Consider the following 14,289-nt stretch of genomic DNA (forward strand, 5'->3'; position numbering starts at 1 on the left):
TGTAGACAGTCTGAACACTCGAAGTCTTCTTTAAGCCACTCACGCCATACTGTGCTTTCAACCCGCCTCAGGTAAAATGCTTTCCGTGAATACTCGCTGCATTCACTTTACATATTGTTTAATGGTCTTTATCTACATCCAACAGGGCCTCATTACCCTTTTTTCTTTTTTCCTTGTTCACCATCTACGTACCTCTACAATCACAACAATATGGTATGTTGATTATATTATATGTCACTACTGTTTGGTTTGATTATGTACTATCGATTCATTGTATGTATATTGCTTATAGACCTGCCCTGATGAAGGAAATATTATTCCGAAATGCATTGGCAATTTTCATGGTCTGATTGAAAAAACATATATGGCGGTTTCCTCCTCAATAAGGATTTATTAGTGACTTTTCATCGTATGATAGGCATATAATTTTTTTATTCAAATTCTCGGTGGATAAACCAATTTTGGAAAACAATTGAATCTCAAGACTATCATTATTTTCTATTAAAAATAATTTTTACTTTTTACTTTTGAAAGCAACTTCGAATAGATTCAACTACCTACACACCCTGCTGGGGTGCTCTTGTGAGTGGCTGTGTGACCTTGCTTTCCACTTGGTCTTCTGCTTTACAAGTACAAATTCTAACCCATAGGTGCAGATTTGGCAGCAAACGGTTTGAAACGCAGCAGCCCTAAAAGGGAATCCAGCACAGCAGGATGTAACCCCAAATGGAAGTTGGTGGGAAAATGTGGATAAGGTCCATGTTAAGACAGAGTTCCTACTTTTGGGGATTCCAGGGACATTGTTGTAGGGTCCCTCATATTTGTGCTTTTTTCCACCTTCTCCTGAAGTCCCCCTGCCATTTCAACCCTTTTTACCTAATTTAAGATATGTTATTGGTTCATCCCCCTGTCCCAGTAGTGCCTCTCAGCCACCCAATGTTTGTCCTAGTGCGATTAAATACCCCTACATTAGTTTTAGGGAGAAGGTTGGTGGCAGGTGTACTTTAGTTTTGGCTTCACTGGTGATGCAAGACTTTTTACCGTATTAGCAGCCCAATGTGCCTTTTTGGTAGCCATTTGGGGCACCAGTGTATTTTTTGTAAATCCTGCTCTTGACTGTTTTTTGTAGTTTTGGGATCCCTTTTTTCAGGGCAACCACGAGGTGGCTTTAAAATAGCCGTTCTGACCATGGTGACTCTTTGTCAGTCTGCATTGGCTGCCTCCATATTGGTTTGAACTGGTTTTGGTCAGTCTACGTCCCTTAACTCGCCCTCTAACTTTTTGTGTCGGTGGTCTAGGCTGAGTGGCAGCCCTACAGACCAACCAGAATGGTTGGCCAACTGACCCCTTGCCTCTAGATCCATCTAGTGATTGGTGGGCTAGCCTTTGGGCAGCCCTTTTTTTTTGCAGTGGATTTAAGGCTCTGCCTGGTTTCTGGTTCTGATGCTTGGAAGAAGCAGGTCTGCTGACCTTGCTTAAGGAGTTTTTTCCTGCCAATTCATGCCATACTGGATGGTTACATTTGGTTGAGCATATCCAGGTTTGGGATATTTGCCTCTGTAGGTCCAGTCTGGACTTCCTGAAGACTCCTGCTGCCTCTCCACATCTCCTGAGCCAAGCCTTCAATGCTAGAACAGTTTGTGGGCCGTTTACTGCCATTTCCCACCTGAATCTCCTGCTTGGCTGTGGATCGCTGCCATGGTCCAGTAGGATGCTGAAACTTCACCGTCCCACCAAATCTTCAGCTTGGGTTGTCCGAATGTGCATCCAGCCATTCTCTCCGTCCTCTGATCATTTGCTGCTATGCTTCCTTCATTCTTTGTCCACTGAGCTGCCAGGAGCCATCTCCGCAAGTTCCCTTGCTTTTCCAGAGTTTTCCTCGTAGAGCTCATCGCTGAAGCCTTAAAGGTTGACGTAGTGGTTTGGTCCTTTGTACCTTTTCTGGGTAGTCTGGCCTGTGCTGTCGCTGCCTTGGGGTGGAAGCCTCTGTGCACAAGAACCTGTAAACGGCACCTGAAAAATAGGCCTTGTACTTACCAGGTTGTTTGTCCATGCTGGAGACATTTTTGCTGAAACTACAAATGTGAGTATATACCTTTTGGGTCCTGTGGTAGGGATTGTTGAGACTCACTCTCAAGACCTTATGGTGCCAGGTCGAGATTCTTTGGAGGATAGTCTTTACTGGATTTCCCATAGATATTAGGGGTCCTCCTGCTCTGCTGCATTTTCCTTTGGGGCTTTAGGTTAGTCTATCGACCTCTGGATCTCTTCTTTGGGGTCTCTGCCCTGCCCCTGGGGTGTTTGCCACGTAATTCGCACCTGTGAATTAGAACTGCTTTGCCTCCACTCAAGTGGATGGCCCATTGGCTTCTTTCCTGTTGATTACTACCGAACCTTCAACTTGCTAAGCAAAGCTCGTACATTTATTGTGGTGGGTACTTACCTGACTCTCGACATTTTTTCCTGTACCCACAAAGGGTTCTGTGAGCTTTGGACCAAGAATTAGAATTGTAGTACTTGAGTTCTAATGCCTTTTCAAAGTCTTGCTCAGCATTTCTGTAATGGTGAATATATTTTAACACTGTAGCTAATTTTGGTCACACTGCTAATATATTTACCTGAAATGGGTTGCTTAGGTAACTGTTGCTAAAATGTAATATTCATTCCTGGAAGGCTTTCACTGTGGTTTGGAACGTTTTCCTACCCTCTTGGGCTACGATTGTGTCTTTTTAGCTTACTTTTTATACTGTGCCCTAGTACAGGCCTCTGCAATCTTTGGCTCACTAGATGTTTTGGACCTCACTTCCCATCAGTCCTTGCTCATATAGTCAATGATGAGGGATAATCGGAGCCATAGTCCAAAACAACTGGATAGCTGCAGGTTGCAGACATGTGCCCTAGTGGGTCCACATGAATGTAGAGTGTTGGTGTATGCCATAGGGATTTCTAGAATATGTTTCCCGTTGGCTAACATGTTTACTTCCCCATTTCTGCCTACTCCTTTCTACAAGTGTTATGTCCTGACCACCAGTTCTATGGCCTTCCACAAATATTCCCGGGGTAGCTGGTGTCTTTAGGACACCGTGCTTGGTTGTGTAGGCCCATAGGGGGGTTGACCTGCGTGTTAAGTTTTTGTGGTTCCCTTGCTCTCCCCAGCCCTGTTAACTTATGTTGGGTGCCTACCTGTGGTAGTGGACCCATATGTTGGCAGTGGGGTAAGGACAAATCTTTAAGGCCATTACGGTTCATTTTTAATATTCTGAGTATCTTTTTAATATAGTGTATACCCTGGGTACTATTTGAACTGGCCAATCTCTGTGTGACCTAGTAAAGTATATACATTTTCAGTATATCAGTCTCGTGTAATTTGTAGAGATGTGTGTGTGGGCTAGGTGATGAATCGGAGAGGATTCCCGCAGAAAACCAGGCCTGGGACCCTTCTCCTGTGGCTAGGGAAAGTCAGACTCTTTCTGATCCTGGGTGTGGTGTTCTGCGGGAGGATCACATGAGGGGCGGGGGGGGAGAGTAGGTCAGGAGGAATGGGAAACTCACTCTTTCAACAACTTTCCCCGCGAGCCCACCCTTTTAATGGCTTATTTTAAAGTAGAAAAAGTTAGAAAAGTAAGTTTTTTGCATTGTGGACTCAAGTCTCACAATCCCCAGAGTACTGGGATGAAGAAGAGGGCAGAACAGGCACGAATATGCAAAGTGCAGCTTATTAGTGGAAATTACCCACATCTGAGGGAGAGTGGGAGGCTTAAAACGCGACCTCAGGTGCAGGCCATGAGGGAGGAGGAGAGCAGCAACAGTAGAAGGTGGAGTAGTTGTGAACTCTCTACGTTACAGCAGAAGCAGAATCTGGAGGAGAAAGGAGACGCTGGGACCAGTGTCGATTGTTGAGCAGTTGCTGGTCCTGAGATGGTCTTTTCCTATAGTAGCCCTAATTACAGAGGTCGCACAGATGGAAGCGTGAACTTTAAACGCTTGCCCGAAGTAAGGCCGTCTCCGGTGAAAGGTGATTACCGGAGAGCCTTTGGAGCAGAGAGAGCTCCTTATCAGAGTGGCGTGAGACACACAAGACTGAAGGAAGCAGGTTGCCGACCGCAAGAAGCAGCAGAAACAGAGGGCCTGGAAGCAACAAGGCGAACGGACGCACATGCCTGACCCATTGAGTTCACTAAGATATTGTGACCCCGGAGCGTTCCATAACTGCTCGTTTGCCAAGTCTGGGTGCCTGAATATTAGAAACAATACAAGGAGAGTGAAATTAAAAAAGAAACAGGTTTTCAAATACTGACAGAGGAGTGGTATAGCTGTACCAGGTGGTGGGGAAGAGAGGTGCGCGCAGCACCTAGCGTATCAGGTGGCGTAAGCGAAAAAACGTGATGGCCTATGTGTTGAGGAGTAGAGGCTGCTTGAAGAGGTGGGTCTTGAGTTATTTTCTGAATTGTAGGAGCATGGGGGTGAGTCTGATGCAGATGGGCAGGGGGTTCCATAGTCATGGGGCGTAGGCTGAGAAGGCTTGTTTTCTGGTCCTTTGCTTTTTGCAGCGGTGGAATTCTGCATGTGTCCTGGCTTCTGGTAGTGCGCTATCCGCTGGAGATGCAGTTTCTCTGCGTGGTAGCTGGGTGACTTGAGGGCGACTACCTTATTGATGATGCAGCAAGACTTGAAGGTGATTTGTGCATGCAGTAGGGGACAGTGAAGGTGATGAGGGCCAGGGTGATATGGTCATATCTGCGTAGACCCTTGATGAGGCATGTGGCCTCGTGTGGGACACTTCTCAGAGGCACAAGCGAGGATGACAGGAGGCCTTTCAGAAGTGCATTGCCTCCATCCAGGTGGCATAGGACCAGTGCTTGAACAGTGGATCTAAAGCTGTCTGGACGGAGGAAGGGCTTGACTTTTCGCAAGAAGGAGAGCTAATATCAAGCTGTTTGAGTTTTCTTAGCTATGTGTGTCTTGAAGGAGAGGTGTTTGTTGATGTGGAACCCGAGGGACTTGGCGGGTGTGAAGCCCTCAGAGTTCATGGTTGATAGCCAGGTCTGCATTCTGGGTGTGCGGTTTTGTTGGTGAGGAGTGGGAATTCATTCTTGGAAGGGTTGAGCTTCAAGTATGTCCTGGACATCCAAGACTGGATCACTGAGAGGCAGGTATTGAGCCTATGGATGTCTTGGATAGAGTCGATCTTGAGGTATAGCTGTGTGTCGTCGGCGTATTGGTGGATGTGAATGGTGTGTGTGGCTAGGAGGGCTCCCAGTGGATCCATGTATAGATTGAAGATCACTGGGGAGAGAATGGAACCCTGCGGGACACCATAGGTGATGGGTAGCATTGGCAATCTAGAGGAGTACTTGTAGTTTCATCTGACCTGGCAGGAGAGTGCATGAGGTCAGAGGGCTGTTCAGCATTTTATTCTGTTCTGGCAGGAGAGTATACCAGAACAGAGAACTTTGTAGTAGTAGGCCTGGCAGGTGAGTGAATCAGGTGGAGGTTGATGAAGTACTGTGGTGTGGTGGTGAAAAGTCATAAAGAAGTAGTAGTAGTAGAACCACTGTGAATATTACAGAATCATCCTGACAAAATTACATTGCTGAAGAATGTTTTGTGTAAACTTCAGCAGAAGTATTTAACATTGTCAAAGCAAGTGTATTTATAATCCTAACAAAGACAGTTTGTTAATCCGGATGAACTATGGAAGCATTCTTGGTTTATAAGAAGATTGTTTTTCTTTTAACTCTTTGTGTCACAAGTTGAAGAGGAAAAACATGGTTCAACAATTCTGAAGTATTGGAACTTTTATTCTCAAGTTGGGATCTAACGAACTGTATTGAAACATTGTTACAAAAAGTATTTCCTTATTCTTTTGGAACTGTTGATCATAATCCTGCTTGAATCTGGGGAAGGGGAATTCAAAAGGAGAGACAGTTATTATGATGTAGGCTTAACTGTTTTATATGTTGGTTTTGAACTGCCATATATTACCTTGTTGAATTCTTGTATGAACAAATGTGAGGGACTGAAACCTTTTGTCAGTGTTTCCTTTAGTTTATTTCAGGCAGGGAAATCGTAGTCAGGGTAGGGATAGTGAGGCGTTTATCCAACCTTTTGAGTTAATAAAATGACATCTGAAAAATCTTCACAAAGATGTCCACCTCACATTTCTGACCTATCAACTAATTGTACCCCAGTGTCAACTTGCTACCCCTACCTGCGGGTTCAGCCTTGTTGCTCTGTGCACGTTACTTATATGAGAGGTTTGGCTACCCTTTCTCTTCATGTTTGTTAGCCCTACCCCCATAAAAGCCAGTGGTTGTAGTTTCATCAACAGAGGGTGGTACAATAACGGCCTTAACTGCCTCAGTGCAAAAGCCTCAACGTCAGGGTCCCCTGAGGGTAAGTATTAAGAACAATACACCAAAAAAGGGCACAGAGGTAAGTACTCACAGTGATGGTTCCCAAATTGTCAATTCAGGAATCCCCAAACAACCTGGTGAGTACAAGCCTTTTCAGATGCAGTTTACAGAAATGAAACAGACAGGTAGTTGAACCCCAGACCATTGACTATCTGATGATGGAAAAGAACAATTGGAATTCTCAAGTCGGAAGCAGTAGTAGTGGCAAAGATGACTTTAGAAAGGTGGGCAGGTTCTAGCTCGATGCACAAAGGGAGTCGGCCACCCATCATGAAATGTTCCTATGGCGGAAACAACAGTGGGGCAACCTAGGACAGCCCAGAGGAGTGGAAAAGGCAGGTATTGTAGTCTCCATATCCGTCCAGGTGATGCTATCTTTCACCATCAAGGCGGTATGACCAAGGTAGTAAGACAGGAAGACAGTAGTAAAATGGTTTGGAGACGGTCCCGGCATAGAAAGTCTGGTCAGCCAACAAGCGGGGACACCAGGAGGGCGAGGGAGGACCAGGAAGGACATCCAACAGCCAAACATGAGAACCAGAGTTCAGCCCAGAACACGATGTCCATCCTGTTTGGCCAGATCTGTTCCCTAAAATGCAGAAACTGCTCAATCAAAAACTGGCCTACGCCAGCCAATCTTTCACACTATGGGGTTCAAAACAAAGGGTTAGGGGGCTAGCCAAATCCGCCAGTCACCCTATACCACCCCCACTGGATGTGAAATGGGCAGCCAGGGCCAGGAACCGGTCTGCAGCAGTTAAAATCACTATAAAGGTGCATGTCTGGGCTCATAACGAGCTCACTTGTGCACAGTGGCCTTTCCTGCTTTGCCTCATGGTTTTCGTACACAAAGAAGCTAAAGCAAAATTGTCAAGAGATGGACTTAAAACAATACACTGGTACCCCAATGGCTACCAAAAAGTTGCATGAGCTGCCAATTTAGTAAATCATGTTTTACTCCTGGTGAACCAAAAATAAATTACAGCTACCACGACCTAGTTCCTATAACCAATGTAGGGTGATGTAATCAGACTAGAGTCAAATTGGATGCTTAGAAAGCACCTCTGTCCCAGGAGCATTAGGGGTACCGTGGCACCATATACTCTGAGTCAAAACAGGTTGCAGTGCCAGGAGAGCTTAAGTAGAAGTACACCTCGCCACAAAAATAAGTCGAGAGATCTAAACATATAAGAAGCGAAAAAAATAAGGGGTCCCTAAAATGAAATTGTCTCTATGCAGTATTTTGTATAACCCACCAACCCAGGGCCCAAAGGGAAGTCCTCATGTGGTGGCTCCCGAAAAAGACCGTTCAAGAAAGCCAAAACAACCTTGCAAGTACAGCTTTGAACTTAAACTACTAATGGCTAATAATATAAGTAAGCCTATATATAAGTAAACCTTCCAATAAGGTACATTGGGCTACTAATGTGGTAAATCTGCTTGCACCCCAATGAAGCCAAAACCAAATTACAGGTGCCAACAGCCTTCTCCCTAAAACCAATTTAGGGCGATATAATCACGCTTGGGACAAAATGAGGGGCACCCCTTTTTGCTAAAGAAAAGTTATTTTGGGAGGGAGGGTGAACTTTTTTCTGGAAGTGTTGTTGGAGTTTGACCTTGCTCAGAACATACACCTGCCAGATTTCTAACCACCTTCCCATCCTTCTAAGATGGAGCTGAAATACTATTGTTTGTATTAGAAAAGAGGTCTCTGTCTACTGGTGTTGGAAATCTGCTAAGTAGATACATGGGCTTCTTTGCACACTTTTACAATACATTACTGCCTACACCCCTTTTCTGGTCAGAATGCCTGTTTTCGCTGTGCTGTTCTGCATTGTTTTCTTGTTTAGGTTATGTTCCTCGCTCTCCTATCAAATTCAATGCTGTTTGGTAGTCTATGTAAGATGAGGAATCCGTGGGTGGGAGTACTCTTTGTATGGATGGGATTTATAAAGTGCTAAACTAGCTGGGACGCAACAGAGCACTGTACAATCTATTAGAAGAACTAATTATTTTCCTTCCGCAATTGTTTTTCTGATGGATTACCCTCCCACTGATTCCTCCTGACTGTTCCAGACTACCCCTCTTGTAGAGTGCTCCTGGGTACAATCCTTCAACCACAGACCGTGCATTAGGAAAGGTGGAAGTAAGGTTAAGGAATACAGCGTGCTCCACATATTGGGGGCATGGCATTTATTTCCAAAGATGAGCTGGCACTAGGGGATAGATCTAAGGTGTGGGATCTGTGAGAGGGGTAATCTATCTGAAAACACATTACAGAAGTGAAGTACTTGGTTCTGCTTTCTGATGTTTGGTAGTGTGTCTGTCTGGTGTACTGTTAGTCATGTGTGAGAATGCATTACTCCCTGAGTCTTGTATGTTGGTGTTCTTGAGTTTGAGCCCGAGAGTGCTGTTTTATTTGTGTACACACGTTTTGTTGCCCAGGAATGTCCAAGTATCAGTTGTGTTATGATGTGCTTGTTTTGTGGCCTATATCTCTGACAGCACTCCATTCAGTATGATAGGCATGTCCATTTACAATATCATTTCTCTGCAGGTGTTAGATGTTTGGGTGCAATATGTTGTGGAGCAGCGACGAAAGAAGGCACGCATTGCTCAGGCTGTGGAGCATTATCGCAGTGATCTGCTGAGGGCTGGAGTAAGAAGCATCCTGGGATATGTGGCAGGCATGAAGCAGTTCCGTGGACAGCTGAGAGCGCAGCATAATGTGCAGGTGAGAATCTGCCACCACTTCTCAGCCTAGCATCAGTTGAAGGGAAAACATTCTTGGGACGGTCAAGCCTTGCTTGAGTCACAGGTAAAACTCCTTCAGCCGATTCCGGATGAGTATGAACCAAAGAGAGGCACATAGGCGGCTCTCTTCCATCAGATGGCGGTTGATTTGGCAATTAGCAGGCTGCGAATAGTGGGACAGCTTTGAGCTCGGTGTTGATGGGACCCATTTGTGTCTTTTTTTTATTTTTGTTGCACGTATTTCCATTACATGGTACAAACTCGGTAAGTGCAATCCTAATAGCTGGCTCAAGTCTGAAATAGAATGTTCATTGCACTGTGTACATAAACCGGTGCAGTGCAGTTACATATCTTCCATCATTGTCAAAAGTATAGTCTATTCATATGTAATGCAACAGCAGAAATGTTATTAATTTTAGGCTGTCATAAAATGTTGTATCCTGCATATAGTATAAATAAGGGCTCCATGTCTTCCCCAAAACTCACCATTGTTATATATGCATAGCGTTGTCTCCAACGTGCTAATTTTGACCTTTCCATGAGCCAAGAGTGCATTTGGTGAGACTTCACAAGATTCCAGCTCAGTATGACCCAAAGGGGAATGATTATATGGAGCAGCGTCGAGCTCATTATCTGGTGCAGGTGTGGCTTCTCCTGTATCACACAAAAACACTTTGAGGAAGATACATTTCTTTGTAATCTTTACTTCTTTTTATAATGGATGTGTAGACTACCAGAGTCCCTAGGCAGAAGAACACTGTTTCCCTGTGCGGGATCTCTGACCCTGGGTTGGAGGTGATGGGCCGCCTATCTAATAGGAAAGGAGAGGAGGTAACTATCCCTGCGTCTACAAGGTATATGGGTACAGCCTCTTGTAGTGGCTAAAAATACACAAAATGGGCCAAATCTACTTTGATTCCGTGGACATTTCGTGGAGGAAGTATTTCCTTATGGCAACACTGGCCTTATGATTCTTTTATTCACCTCCCAGGAAGTGTCTCCACGGTATGTAGATCGAGTGGTACTTTTCATGAGTCAGTCCATATGCTACAGATTAAGAACGATATAAAAATAAAAAATTCTATTTGGGCAAAGAAGTTGTCCATCACAAAAAGACATATATATATATATATATATATGTATATATATATATATATGTATATATATATATATATATATATTTGCCAAATGTGTATGTTCCATGGGGCCTCATGGGCACCCTGTTTCAAAAATGTATTTTTTCTTTTTTTGATACCCAATCTGGGGTTAAGAGGTAAAACCAGTTATAGTTAAAAAGGATTTTCTTCTTTTTAAGGAGAAAAAGGAGGAAGTATGTTGTCCACTGCAACGATGTCAGTTGAGTCCTGTATCCCAAGTCTTTTGAGGGATATCGTCCTTTCAGATGGTCGGCCGATTTCAATGACGTTCAGGCGTTTTTCATCTTCATCAGGACCTATGATTTCAGTACGTCTGATTAGATCATCTTGTCCATTAGATATGGCGGTGGTTACAACATCCAACCTAGGGAAAACCAGTCAAAATACGTTTTTGTCCTGGATCTGGTAGGCATACATTTCATTTACATGCTAATTGCATAAAAACCTTTTGGGGAAGATCTGCTAGATCTAGTAATGCTCTGTCTGGTACCGCATGGGCGCGCACACCCCCACTATTTTGTAGACATTTTATTATCTCTTTATACAGTTCCCACGTTGTAGCACAATACAGGTGGATGTTGTGTATTATGAAAATTACCTTCATCCCAGATGTAGTGAGGTTATAGCTGAATTAATTTCATTAGTAGAGCTTGTCTGGTTCCTATCGTGCGTCATTGTTAGCCTACGACTTCGCCCCTGTGGGCTTTGTCATAGATTTGTTTGTCTGTTGGGTACCATGTCACAGGGACCCCCTTGGCGTCCAGTTATGGAGCTTAGCTGTTGTAGGTAATTTCAACGATTTTTACATGTTTATACAGCAAGCAATCTACGACACAACTTCTTTAGGAATATACGTCCCAGTCCCAGAGTGTGTTTCACAGGACGGGCTGTATATGTAAATGCTGCGTTCACTTTTACTTTATGCAGAGCGCTGCTTTTCTTCTTGTGGTGGAACAACATTTTGACTGCATATTCTGAGTCAAGGGCAAAAAGTGGTCCCATTGACCCCGTTGTTATATACATTGCATTAATATCTTGACACCCCGAAGCGCTTAGGATTAACCTTAAAGTCGGGTGATTCCTGCCAGGTTGTCGGGCTGTGGCAGTCTGGATCGCACTCCCGTGCAACAAAATGATTGCTAGGAGACGCGCTGATGCCTTATATAAGGTGTCTTCTATTTCGGTTACCAGTGCATGTTGTGTGGTGATCTAGTGTTTTACTGACGTGAGCGTCATGACTTAGTCATGACGCTCACACACTCACTTAATAAAAGGGGCTCTGCTGGCGCAGCGAGGGCAGAGCAGCAGAGCCCCAGGAAGTGGCAACTCGTGTCTGTGCCTTTGTGGGTTGTGGGCCTGCCACGTGGTCGTGGCCTAGTGTGCCGCGCGGCTCGAGTGCCCTCAGGGCCGCAGCTGCTGGAGACTAGGGGTGACACCCCCACATTGTGAAGCTTGCGCCCGGTGACACCGGGTGCCGTAGGGTGCTCCCCTACCACAGGTTCGCTGGCTGCCCCCCCCCCGCGCATCTATCTTGTCGGGTGATCCCGACAACATCTGTGGGCTGCCCCGGAGACCGGAGGCAGCCCACAACAGTGCATATCTATGCCGTCGGCCATTTTGGAGTGGACATGAGTCCATGCAGAGAGATTGAATCAGGCCAAATCAGGCCGATCAATTCTAAGAGTAGACTCACATGTTAATCAGATCTAGGTACAAGATCTGCAATGAGTATTGCCCAATGGGGGGCACATTTTGTTGCAGATGCAAGCTCAGCAAAGGCTGCATGTGAAACATCTTCACAAGTTCCAGGTTGAGTGGGGACCAATGGAGCGTATTGGGCAGCTTCGAGCTCTGCATCAGGTGCAGGTGTTAACTCTTACCAAGATCCCAGCCGAATTATAACCGAAGGCGAGAGATCATTGGAGAAACTTTGAGTTCCTGGTCAGGTGCAGGTGAGGTTCCTCTGTTAGATCCCAGCTGAGCATGAACTGAAGAGAGGGATAGAGTGCAAATGATGATTTTCATAAGATCTCAGTGTAGTAGTGACCATGGGGGAAGGGTAGTAGTGGTGGTACGAATCCTCATGCTGCTGTTCACAGAGCAGTGTTCGCAATCCGGCGAGTCCTGATTAAACTGCCCGTAGAACACCAAACACATTGAATGTTTAGTTTCAAATAGTGGTTAGGGAAGTGGTTGAAGGGAACTTTAAGATGAGGGTGCATATGCTTTGGGGACAACGTTCTCAATGTTGAGAGAGGTACAAATACGTCTACAACCTTTTCCTTCTGAAAGAGCCCAAAGCTATCGCCCAGATGAGCACCAATGTCCTGAGGTAGAATATGGGTCATTTCTCTCCTAGCAATGATGTTAAGATGGCAAGTGCTGATCCATCTTGCATCCATCCTCAAGATCTCCATCCTCTGTTAGGTGCTGCAATAGAACATGAGAGTTTTTAGCAGGGAGTTTTATGCCATTGTTGGTACATGTGTGCCAGTGAAGGATTCTTTGTCCAGACATTTGTATTTGTGTTTATTGCGATTTTTTTTTTTTTTCCAACAACATTTTATTGATTTTTACAAGATGGAATGTTACATGCAACAATGCAATACAGGTCAATATAAGCATTAATTAGAGCCTTTATAGTCTATTTCGAGTCGAAGAGTGGGGGAGCAAGTGGGTGGTTCCTGAATGCGGTGGTTGGGCGGGCAAGATCTGGGTGAATGTTCCCCTATGTTCTGGAGTGTTCGGGGTCCGGTCGGGGATTAGTAGAGGAGGCTGCATTGGAGCCATCTGGTGAGCGGCGGCCTCCTGGTGAGGGTTGGGTATTTGGCCGCGTAGTCAAGGAATGGGTCCCATATATTTAGGGTTCTATTTAAGGAGTCCGAGCGGATTGCGGTGATTTTTTCTGATACTGCAATCTCCCAGCATTTGGCCCACCATAGGGCAGTCGAGGGGCCATTTTTGTCTTTCCATAATCGAGTCATTGCAATCTTCGCTGCCAGCGAATTTTGTTTTACATCTCTCGAAGGTGATGGGGGAGCCCTCTTCCATGAAGTCGCCAGTTTTTGCCAGGCCCCCTGCTATCCATGCGTGGAAGTCTCGAGGCGGGTTTCCAGGGGTGAAGTCTGGGTTGTTCCAGATGGGAGACATGGGTCGCAGGTAGCTGCGAAGTCTCCATTTCCGCGCTGTGGTTTTCCAGCATTGGGTTGTGGTAGTCGTGGCCGATAATGGCCCTGAGTTGGGTTGTGGTTTTGGTGTTGGCAGGTGTGGGAGATAATGTAGTGGGACCGGGCACCAGGATTCTTCGATTTGGGTCTACTTCTTGCACCTAGGCGAAAGCGTGGGATAGTTGAGCCGCTAGCGAGTATCTGGCAAGGTCAGGGACACCCATTCCACCTAGGGGTTTGCTTTTCATCATGATTCGTTTATTGATCCTGGGCCTCTTCCCCCCCAGACAAATTCCATTAATTTCTTCTGTAGTGCTCGTATGGCCGGGGGTGGGATTTGCAGTGGTAGGGATGCACATTGATATAGCCATCTGGGTATCAGGTTCATTTTCACGGCTGAGATTGGACCGAACTATGAGATTTCTTGTTGTTTTCATCTTTTGAGATCGTTTTGCAGCGCACTGAGTAATTGTGGGATGTTTTTTGAGTATAGGCGCGTTGGATTTCCGGTGATCTGTACTCCGAGGTATTCTATGGCCTCTTTGGCCCAGGGAATTGGTGAGGGTGGAGCGAGCGCGGCCTCGTCTAGGTGAGATAGATTGATGGGTAGTGCTGAGGATTTTGTTAGGTTGACTTTAAATCCTGACATGGTGCCAAATGTCTTGATCTCTTTCCATTGGGTCCCCAGGGAGGCTGGGAGGTCTGTCAACGTTAACATCACGTCGTCAGCATATAGTGCAATTTTATACTCGCGGTTTCCCACCTGGATACCTTTTATGGTTTTGCCACGTCTGA

At 45.4% G+C, this 14,289-nt stretch overlaps 1 protein-coding gene across 1 annotated transcript in view; it reads left to right on the forward strand.

Annotated features, from left to right (window-relative positions):
• Positions 1-14,289, forward strand: part of SFI1 (SFI1 centrin binding protein) — a 1,072,759-nt gene that overhangs the window by 712,201 nt on the left and 346,269 nt on the right. The window contains exon 25 of the mRNA XM_069619815.1: positions 8,974-9,150. Within this exon, the coding sequence (XP_069475916.1) occupies positions 8,974-9,150 (177 nt within the window). The remainder of the gene's footprint in view (positions 1-8,973; positions 9,151-14,289) is intronic.

Source organism: Ambystoma mexicanum, chromosome 10 (assembly GCF_040938575.1).
Source record: "Ambystoma mexicanum isolate Mex_15411 chromosome 10, UKY_AmexF1_1, whole genome shotgun sequence".
NCBI lineage: Eukaryota > Metazoa > Chordata > Amphibia > Caudata > Ambystomatidae > Ambystoma > Ambystoma mexicanum.